General features: G+C 37.1%; 1 protein-coding gene across 1 annotated transcript; it reads left to right on the top strand.

Annotated features, from left to right (window-relative positions):
* The first annotated feature begins 4,716 nt into the window (after positions 1-4,716).
* LOC129885019 (protein QUIRKY) lies at positions 4,717-11,465 on the top strand. The gene is given in 6 exon segments (XM_055959263.1): positions 4,717-5,481; positions 9,033-9,461; positions 9,464-9,553; positions 9,556-9,611; positions 9,613-9,640; positions 9,643-11,465. Coding segments are annotated over 6 exon segments (2,991 nt in total). The 5' UTR covers positions 4,717-4,901; the 3' UTR covers positions 11,451-11,465.
* The last annotated feature ends 325 nt before the right edge of the window (positions 11,466-11,790 follow it).

Genomic DNA, 11,790 nt, shown 5'->3' on the forward strand with positions numbered 1-11,790 from the left:
CATTCATGAAATTTGTGTAATATCATAGTGTTTCTTTTTTGATTATATCAGATAGAGGTACTCAATTCACTTTACATTTTTGGAAGTCATTTCAAAAAGGTTTTGGTACTAGAGTCAACCTAAGTACCGCTTTCCATCCTCAAACCGATGGACAATCCCAAAGAATGATTCAAACTCTGGAGGATATGTTAAGGGAATGTTTGATTGATCTTAAAGGAAGTTGGGATGAGCATTTTCCATTGATTGACTTTGCCTATAATAATAGTTATCACTCTAGCATCCAAATGGCTCTTTTTAAAGCCTTGTATGGGAGAAGATGTAGATCTCTGGTGGGATGGTTTGAAATGGGTGAGATGGCATTGATTGGTCCAGATGTGGTAGTTGATGCAATGGAGAAAGTAAGGCTTATAAGAGAAAGATTGAAGATGGATCAAAGTTGTCAAAATTCCTATTCGAACACTAGACGAATAGAACTTGAATTTGATGTGGATGATTGGGTGTATTTGAAGGTATCACCTATGAAAGGTGTGATGCAATTTGGTAATAAAGGAAAGTTGATTCCTAGATATGTACGACCCTATAGGATATTGAAGTATCTTGGCAAAGTGGCATATGAGTTAGACTTGTCAATTGAGTTGGCTATGGTTCATTCGGTATTTCATGTGTCAATGTTGAGGAAACTTGTGGGTGATCCAAACATTATTGTTCCATTGGAAAATGTGAATGTTGAAGAGAATTTGACTTATGAGAAAATCCTAGTGGAAATTTATACCGACAAGTGAAAGGATTAGGAAATAAAGACGTTGCATCTGTCAAAGTGTTATGGAGGAATCAATAATTAGAGAGTGCTACGTGAGACGTGGAAGCGTACATGATGAAGCGTTATCCATATCTTTTTCCTTCCACTCAAACTTAAAGGTACTAAGTTGTTCATGATCAAATCAATTAAACTGAAACGTTTCAGTTCCATATGTCATTCATATGCATGGATGATTCATGAAAATGATTGTTTCAAAAAAAGGCCATGTTTTATGTGAAGTATGAAGTTTACATGTTCTATGCATTTTCAAACTATCCTAATGTGCATGTTGAGTTTCTAGTCCTCTTTCTATGTCCGTCCTATATTAGTTGAATCTCATTTAAGGACGAATATTCCCAAGGGAGAGATATTGTAACATCCTTAAAATGCTTATAAGTTCCTTAAGAATGTCTTGGGAATAGGCCATTCGTGTATCACATTATCCTTATTCTTAATGGCAAATCCGAGTCATTCTTTTCTTTATTGTTGTTTTAGACTATGGTGATGTTTAAAGACTATTCTATATGGTGTCATTACATTCTTTGAGGGTGAGCTAGGAATATGTCCTATTCCCCGCCTAGGTTGTCATGTAGAGGCATGTGGGTATATTGTGTACGAAGTCTATGTTGTCTTGATTCTCTCTAGCTATACTTTCTCTTCTTGGACTTTTATGAGTTTCCGCTTATTGTTTACCTTATGTATGATTATGATATTCTAAGTGGCTTGGTTGGGGTCTCTTCGGGAATCCTAATCATCATATGATATCTAGGCCCTAGTTTGGGACATGACAGAAGGTAGTACGACTCCCATTAAAATAGTTTTAAGAGTAAAAATGGCAAAACCCTGCTTTCTTAAAAATAGTAGTGAAAAACCAATGCATGCACCAGGATCATACTACAAAACATGTGAGAATGAATTTCTATGTAATGTATTCAAACACCAACATCATCAACCTAATATGCATGACCAAAAACATCTCTCTCCTAGAGCATAAAAAACTAATCTCAAATCCAGCTGGTCCTCGATCAAAGACTCGAACCCAATAATATACCACCATTATCAACAATAGCATCATAAAATGATCACCAATACTCATGAAAATGACTAGAATTTTGAAGGATCAAACAATCGAAAGAGTATCTCAAGGATCTCTATATTTACCCAAAGGTACTTCTCAAATGAACACAAAGCACAACTAATGCAAACATACGAATGCAACAAGCAACTAAGGTTCCAAATACTAATCTAAGATAGGAATCAACGTCACGTCGACAATTCTTAGAGTAAAATTTCCATAATACCAAAGTTAAACCAACGTTCCATGCACTAGCGGAGGTTACAAAACCACAATAACTAATACACGAAGCAACTATAATAACTAAAGGATCATTAAAATGTTATTATAAGGCACTTAGATAACCAATCTAAAGACTAAAAACCTCAACTCCTAACAGGCTAACAACATCAAACTAATCCATAGACAACAAATTTGTAGCCTAGACTAAGGATTTTGCAACACTATGCTAGCCTGAGGCTCCTAAGAAAATGAAGAAAATAGGAATAAGAGAAGTAATCTTAAACCTGCCACATACAATCCTAATCCACATACAATTAATACTAGACATTATCTCATGAAGCACAGTATAAAGAAAGTAGATTGTAGCCTACCTCAAAGCCGAACAACAAATCTCGAACCGTCTGTGAGCTGCCTATTTCTTCTTCATATCCTCTGAATGCCACATACAATCAAAATCATAAACTATGCATTTCTATGAGAAAAACGATACTCATATTGCTAAATACAACCCGAATGCAAAATAGGTCAAAAATTGAATTTGTCACTAGGTCCTTAATAGCTCAGGGAATGTGTACTTGGTATTTGAGCACAATCGGAGCTCTAAAACCCATCCATATCACCCCTATAATTAAGACATCCAAAACCATCATTAAAGGAGAGAAAAAAGGTTTTGAGGTGAGGAATTACCATAATAACTAGTTCACAACACTCCCCTTATGATCCCAACGCAAAGCCCCAACAATTTTGAATGATTTGCACCAGAAATAAGCTCAATCAAAGTTCAATTCATCAAGATAACGTCTTTTGAAACTCGAACAATGAAGCTTAAACATTGAAATGAGATATATAATTGTCGAGGATCCTTTTCCGCCAATGTGGAACCTGGTCTATGAATGCAGAGGTCAACCTTGATTGGGGTTCAAATGACCTTTCTCCACAAATGTGAAGGTTATCTTTAACATTCTCCGGGAATGTAGAAACCTGATCACGAACATAGGGTCAATCTTGACCATTCTCCATAAATACGGAGGTCAACTTGAACCTTCTCCGCAAATGCAAAAATCTGGTTTGCGAACGCTAAGCACAATTCAGGATGCACCAGCAAGGGATGCATCAGCTGAACTTTTTGGAGTTGAAAATACTATCATGGGGTGCTCAAGATTTGTTCAGAGCCCCGTACATGAAAACGAGATGACTTGAAAGGTCATTACAAATATACTACTAATTAAGCATGTTATTATTCCAAGTACAATTATCATCACCTGAGAATGCAGATACCCTTTTAAATTTATGAAAGTTTGTAATCAAATACAACTTAACAAAGTTTAATACTCAGTGTTGGAACCACATCATTTCTTTTAGAAGAAAATAGTAAATCATAAGAAGTGATAAAGTTGGATTTAATTCATCGATTCACTTGTCAAATAAGTTTTCCAATTTTCTAATTCATCAGATAAAGAAAAGCTATAAAGATGATTGTTTTCTACGGACCAAAAGGTGCGTACCATTCCCTAGTGGCTTTTATATATTATAAATTGTATTTCCAAATGTTCTATCATTAAAGCAAAAGGGAATCTTCACCCCAAGAAAAAGTTGTAGTGGTAGTAGAATTTTTTTCGTGCAATCAACTTGAGATGGCAGAAAAAGTAGCATTAAGATAATGCACTAATTAATGATGGTAACTATTTTTTTATTTTCATATTCTATATTCCAAACATGTAAATGTTACGCATTTTATAAAGGACAACATTTGAGGCTTCTCGATCTCAAGATAAACAAAAGTAGGTGCATGACCATAGACGCAGTGTCAATTAATTTTTGTAATAATTTTATAGTTCAATCAATAGCCCTTTCGGTAAATAAGAAAATTAAAGTTGTATTATATGCACTCATTTCGAATACAATTTTTGAAACTTAAAACTACAACCTGTTGAATATTTAAACTCATCTTCCCATTCAGTAGTGAGAACTCATGATCTGGATATTAGGATTTGGGCTGCGTAGGATTCATCAATAGAGAAAGTTCCCTTTATCGGAGTTTTTAATTCATTCTTAGAGCTCAAATTGAACTATCCATTAAGAATGGAGAGATTTTAGTAGGCTAACAAAATATGGAGAGATCCCGATAGCTCTGTACGCTCTCCTAAGCAGATTGAGATTTAATTTCTTTAGTTTATGTATATGAAAGACCCAACAATTTATCCACCTCACCACACAGCCTTTAAAGTATTAATTCATTATGCTTATAAGTGTAATAATTTGATCGTAATACTCTGTACTATGCATTGAAAGAGAATTAAATATTAAATATATATATATATAAGTGAATTTTAACTAGTAATAGTGCTAATAATGATTAATTAATGTTTATCAAGAGAAATTTTGTCAATAGTTACCTATTAATGACTTAATTATACACCATTAACAAATAGAACTTAAACTAAATTTAATTTAACAGTAGGTTATAGATTATAAAGCAAAAGGTTGCTTTTCACTCAAAAATAAGTGTGGGGAAAAAAATAAAAAAAATCTGGTCTATAAAGAATTTGCTTACAAAAACCAAATTAAAGGTATCGTAGAGGTGCTTGCACATGAAGTTGAGCACTTTTTTCTTGTCCGATTCTCTTTTTTTACATCTTAGTTTCTTTTCTTAACTCTAACTCTTTCCAAATCATCTCTCCCTGAGAAAGAGAAGAATAGCAACTACATGCATCATTTGTTTGCAAGTAGTGCCACAAAATAAATTAGTCTCTTTCTTGAATTTTCATGCATAGTTCACAAGTAGTACAATAATATCCAAATAAAATGGGCACAGTGAGAAAGCTAATAGTAGAAGTAATTGAGGCGCGAAACCTTCTTCCCAAAGATGGCCATGGCACTTCAAGTTCTTACATAGTTGTCAATTTCTATGGCCAGAGAAGGAAGACAAAGACGGTCACTCGTGATCTCTGCCCCCTGTGGAATGAAATGTTGAAATTTAATATCGGAAAACCCTCTGATATTTTTGGGGACATGCTCGAGCTGTACGTCTATCATTGAAAGTTCATTTGTCCCACAACCAAGAATAATTTCCTTGGAATGATCAAGTTAAGTGCTACGCAGTTTGACAAGAAAGGTGAAGAAGCATTGATCTATTACCCTTTGGAGAAGAAATATTGGTTCAGTTGGATTTCTGATGAAATTGGTCTGAAAATTTATTTTGTCAAACAATTAATTGTTTCGAAACTCACAACGGATCCTAATCAATCACCACCAGCTGAGACATCACAAGATGCACCGTAAGGTGAGAAGCCAAATTTTATAGAGGAGCCACCTGCAGAAAAAGCGGAAAATCCTACTACCCTAGAAGTTGAGCCGCCTGTAGAAGAAGCGGATCATACTACTTGTAATAACCCTCAAGGTCATTTTTGAAATTTTTGTAAAATAACCATTTTATCTCTCCCTTTAGATGCCCTGAGTCATTTCTGATTGGTACCGGATGTTGATTTTTAAAAAATCCTATAAAAAGTTAAGTCTTTGGAAATTTTGAATTTTCATAAGTTTTAAGTATTAAAAAGTGGAATTTGGGGTCAATTGGAGCTACAGGTCTCGGAATAAAATTCCGTCAATTCCAGCAGCTCAAAAATATCGAAATTGGCTTGGGAGACTTTACGGAATCAGTTTTAGAGTTGTAACAAAGTTTTGAGGCCTTGAGTTGAGAAATTGAGGAATTTTTAGCCAAGGTTTGACTTTGGTCAACTTTTGGAGTTCCGATGTCCGAAATGGAATTCTGACGACTCCGTTGGATTTGAAAGATTTTTTTTGGTCTAGAAGAAGTGTTGGTTGAATTTTCAGAGGTTCCGAGTCTATTTTGGTATTTTGAAGGCCTAAGTTGGTTTAGTTGCGCCTTTTTGAGTTTTGGGTCAACGAGATCTCAAATTCAAATTCTGATGGTTCCAACAGCTCCGGAATGACCAAATTAGGCTATTAGAACTGTTGGAATGACTATCAAGGCAATCGATACAAGTTTAGGGCCATTTGACACTTTTGACTTTGAAAGTTAGCATATGGTTGACTTTGGTCAACATTCTTGGAAAAGCGCTCGAATGAAAATTTTGACAACGTATTTAGTTCTGTAATGTCGATTTTGTTCTAGATCGACCCTTCGTTCGCTTTTCGGGGCTTCTAGACTAATATCGAGGCCCGTTGTGGAATGTGGCTTAAAATAACTCTTGGGTGTGGGACCCACTTTCTATTAAAATAATCTCGTATGGGAATTTTGAATTCCCCATAGAGTCTGTAACGTCAAAATTAGTGGGGTAGCATATCTGGTTTATTTTTATCGAATTTCGAGCACCCCATCAGAGATTTTGGATTTTCCAAAATCTGATTTTCGCAGCATCTGGTGCAGCCCATTTTTGGGTTTTTCTGCAACTTTAAAACCCTTTATCTTGAGTTATATAGCTCCAAATTGGGTGATTCAAAAGGAAAACTTGTGAGATTTTTCGTGGAGAACGCATTGGAAAGCTTAAAAACTGATTTGTAGCATTCAATTCAGATATAAAAACGTGATCATTTTTGCAGCAGTGTCCATTTTTGGAATGATTTTTTGAAGAACTTTGAGAAGTTATTTCTTGACCTATATAAATTCGATTTTGGTGATTCAAGGGTCTAAATTTAATATAATTTCGTGAGGAATCTCTTGGTGATCTCAGAAACGTGAGTAGAAGCTTCATTTGAGGTAAAAATATATTTTTAGTTACTGATTTAGTCTTTTTCGGAATGAAATTTTGTTGAATTTTGGAAGAGTGTATCTTGGTCAATATAACTTCGTTTTGAGTGATTCTTGAAGCTAGATTGTGGAGTTTTTCGCAAGGATCGTCATAGTGTAATGTTTTTGGGTTGAAAGAATCTCGTTTCTTCAGAATTAACTGATTTTGATGCTACCATTTTTGGTCCTTTAGTTAGAATTTTTGAGTTTTGGTTGCATGCTCATCCCGCGTAGTTTTCCACCCTGAATTATATTATAAATTTGATTTGTCAGCTCGGGGTTACGTTTGGAACCTATTTTGGGGGTCAAATTTAAAATTCCATATGCAGGTCCCACAATTCCCATTTTAGATCCCAAAATTGGTCCGTCTCCAAAAGTTATGAAATTAGTGTCTAAATGACCATATCGACGTTGTGGTTCTGTTTTTGATAGCGTGGAAGTATTCCGAGATCGTTCGAAAGGGAAAAGCTCCAGCATAATAATTTGAAGCTCGTGTGTTTAGCCTACAGGTAGGCTACGGTTTTACCTTTCTTTAGATTGTACTGGAATATGTGAAAGAATGTTGAAATAGTTAGAATTTGGGTTGGATAGTTTGATTGTATATTTTAGCTGTTAGAAATCACATTTTAGGCTTGTTATCGGGTTTTCCGGATATTTAGAAGCATGTGTATCTTGTCGTTATTTGTTAGTATTATAAGGAGAGTTGAATGAGCATGTTGTTGATACTATAGAGTATGTTGGCCTTAGTATGGTATGTAAACTTGCTTTAGATGCCCCGACGTCGCTCCGGTGGACTTAGATCCTTGTAGAATGGTGTAACGAGCTAGTCCCTGGTAGTTTTGCCTTAGTTAGGAGTTACCTTTGCTCTTAAAAATATCATCATCCATAAATCAGTATAATCATGACTTTCTTGATACGTCGGAAATACTAGATTTTATGATCGTTGACTTTGGCTCTGATTCTAGTTTTGGCGGCATATCGGTTGATTCATTTGGAAAAAGATTTTTGGTAATGTTGTATTCTAGTTAGGAATTAGAATGTTTAGCATCATGGGATAAATTATCTGTGAGCCTCCAGGTAACAAGTCCCGGCCTCCATTCTGAATTATCGGGGAGCATCTAGGTACTCAGCCCCGGCCTCTATCGGCTTGCTAGTATAATGAGCATCCGGGTACCCAGTCTCAGCCTCGATCATACCGATGTATTACGGCGAGCATCCATTTACCCAGCCCCAGCCTCGACCGCACTTATATATTATGGCAAGCATTCGGGTACCCAGTCTCGGCCGTGGCAACTTTAAACATTCAGGCGAGCATCTGGGTCCCAATTCCGGCCTCGACCCCTAAGTCACCCCTAGATCTATTGACTCTTGAAGATTTTGGGTTTGGAAATGATACAGTACTTCGGCACTTGACATCGCAAATTCTTGGTTCCTAGCTTTGGTAGTTTTAGCTATTCTGTGTACTCGGTGGGCTTATGGGGGTTCATCCAGGTTTTTATTTAACTTGCGTATGAGTGTTCCATATGGGCTTATGGGGGCTCAGTTGGTTATAGTTAGCTGTAGTTCTCATAGGTAGTACTCTTTTCCCTTTTGATGCTTATGTTGACTCCCATTTAGGCTATTCCTTTTTTTCATATTTTTTTACCTTTTCTGCTCATTCAGTCTATAATGCCTACTGGGTACCTGTTGTCTTGGTACTCATACTATACTCTGCATCTACTTTCGTGGTGCAAGACCGAGCACCAGCTACCTCCATGGATAGATCGAGCCTATTGCAGTCAGCTTCGGAGACTAGAGTGAGCACTTGACATTTTTGGATCATTCTTGTCTCCTTCAGTATGGATGGCCCGTCTTTTGCCTTTTGAGACTAGTCAGTTGTTGTATATATTTTCGATCCATTTTCGGGACTTGTACTCGTCTTTTATTTTGTAGAAGCTCTGTACTTGTGACTTTCAGGTTTTGGGAGGGATCATTAGTTGTTTATATCATGTTTTGGTTTACTTCCGCTTATTTTTTCTACCTATCTTTATAATTCGCCACTCTTGTTTAGTTTCTGCCCTCAAACCCATTACTTGAAGTTCCGGGTTGACGGATTGGCTTCTCTACTGGTGGGTTATAGTAGGTTCCATCATAACCTAAGGAATTGGGTCATCACACTACTGTAGAATCTGAGCCGCTTGAGAAAGATGGGAGTAGTGTTTTAATGGATCCACCATAAGAGTTGCCAGTACAAGATGATGAATTTACTTAGGTAAAAAGATCTATATCTTTAGGATCTATACCTGAAGTAAAAGTTAGCAATAATGTTAATAATGTCACTTGTCGTAGGCTAATTAGTCGAGCTTCATCAGTCATATTCTCTGATTCTAGATTATGTCCGATTGAACCGTCCTCGTTTGATCTTGTAGAGAAAATGAATTACCTCTTCGTTCGAGTTATAAAAGCTCGATCGCTACCCACAGTTGGTTGGCCTATTGTAAAAATTGTTGTTTCCGACGGCCATGTTGTATCAAAGCCAGCCCAAAAAATAGTATTGTTTGAGTGGTACCAAACGTTTTCTTTCAATCGGGACGCACCTGATTCCTCTTCTCTCTTGGAAGTATCAGTGTGGGACCCTTAAATGCCAAGTCATTTGATCCTACATCCGATGTGGAAGGACATGTATTTCTAGGTGGAATTTGCTTTGATGTGAGTGAGATCCCCCTACGAACCCACCTGATAGTCCTTTGGCTCCACAATGGTATAGGCTTGAAGGAGGTGGGGCTCAATAGAGGTGATCTAATGCTTGCCACTTGGGGACTCAAGCTGATGAATCATTTCCTGAAGCGTGGAAGACCGACACTGCCGGTAATCCTGCTTCTAAATCCAAGGTATATCAATCTCCTAAATTGTGGTATTTGAGATCTTCAGTGATAGAGGCACAAGACATTTTGCAGTTGACACATTCAAAGAAGTCATCATATCACATCAAAGCCCAATTAAGATTACAAGTTCAAAAGACCAAATCCATCTCCACAACTAGTACTGGATCTCCATCTTGGAATGAATACTTGGTCTTTGTAGCAGCTGAACCATTTACTAAGCACTACTTGCTATTTTTCCTAATAGAAACGGACAGGACAGCGAAAGAGCAAACCGTCCTTGCAGTTGCTAGCACACCGCTCACCACAATCAAGCGTCAGGTGGATGATCGTAAGGTGGTGTCCAGATGGTTCATATTTGAAGATCCTAATGAAGAGAAGAGATTTTACAAAGGTAGAGTCCACTTTCGCCTTTGTTTTGATGGTGGATATCATGTGATGGATGAAGCATCCCATGTTTGTAGCGATTACCATCCAACTGCAAGGCTACTATGGAAAGCACCAATTGGGATTGTTGAATTAGGGATTATTGGGTGCAAGAACCTGTTGCACATAAACGGCAAGGGGTCTACGGATGCTTATGTAGTGGACAAGTATGGCAACAAGTGGGTACGCACTCGTACCATATCTCATAGTTTAGAACCTAGGTGGAATGAGTAGTACGCTTGGAGAGTTTATGATCTATCCACTGTGTTGACTATCAGAGTATTTGATGGCTGCTGGGAAGTAGTATTCGAATCAAATGAGTGCATGAGGTCAGATATTCGAATTGGTAAGGTGCGTGTGCGTATTTCTACATTGACAACAGATAAAGTGTACAACAATACTTTCCCATTACTTTTGTTATCACAAGCTAGTTTGAAGAAAATGGGGAAGATTGAATTAGCAATGAGATTTATATATGCTGTACCAACGCTTAATTTCTTACATGTCTATTCACAACCATTTCTTCCCATGATGCATCATGTAAATCCCCTTGGCATGTGTCAACAAGATAGTTTAAGGATTGCAGCTGTCAAAATAGTAGCAAGCCACTTGACAAGATCTAAGCCTCCTCTTAGGGGTGAGGTTGTGACTTACATGTTTGATGCCGATTCACATTCATTCAGCATAAAAGTTTATGCAAATTAGTTCAGGATCATTAATGGCATCGCTGGGGTAATTGACATTGTCAAGTGGGTAGATGACACACGTGGCTGGAGGAATCCGACTACAACTTTACTTGTGCATGCACTTTTGGTGATGCTTGTGTGGTTTCCCGACCTGATCATACCTACATTCGCCTTCTATGTGTTTGTGATTGGTGCATGGAATTATAGGTTCAGATTGCGATATACTTTACCCCACTTTGATCCAAAGATATCACTGGCAGAGACACTTGACAGAGATGAGCTTGATGAAGAGTTTGATGCATTGCCTTGCACTAGACCAAATGAATTGGTACAAGCCAGATATGATAAACTGCGCACGCTTGGGGTACGGGTCCAAAAAATCTTGGGAGATTTCGCAACGCAAGGGGAGAGAGTGCAAGCATTGGTAACTTGGCTTGACCCTCGAGCCACAGGGATATTTATTGGGTTGTGCTTTGTGGTGGCATTCATTTTGTACTTGATACCATCTAAAATGGTGTCTATGGCCTTTGGTTTCTACTTTCTCCCCCATCCCATATTTAGGGAAAGAATGCCTTTCCCTGCTTTGAATTTCTTTAGAAGGATGCCTTCACTTTCAGATAGAATGCTCTAGTTCTATTTAAGTACGTACTAGTAACTATGCTCAAGCTTCATGCTGTGCATTAGCCAATTTTTAAGTCATAATAGTTCATAAGTTCTGTTTTTTCATTTCTATGTCATCACAGAAATGTTTGCTTGTTACTATTTCAATAGTTCTTTTTTTCATTTCTATGTCATCTCAGAAATGTTTGCTTGTTACTCTCTCAATATTTCCATCACCGTAAGAAACTATTATCTTTAAGAAATCTCTTCTCTAAGTTATTTCATCAAATATAAAAACTCAACGAAAAATTTTACAATGGCAAGAGGCATAAACAACCATAGTTTTGCAAGGCTCCATTGTTTGTTTGACA

This window comes from Solanum dulcamara, chromosome 4, assembly GCF_947179165.1.
Source record: "Solanum dulcamara chromosome 4, daSolDulc1.2, whole genome shotgun sequence".
Taxonomy (NCBI): Eukaryota; Viridiplantae; Streptophyta; class Magnoliopsida; order Solanales; family Solanaceae; genus Solanum; species Solanum dulcamara.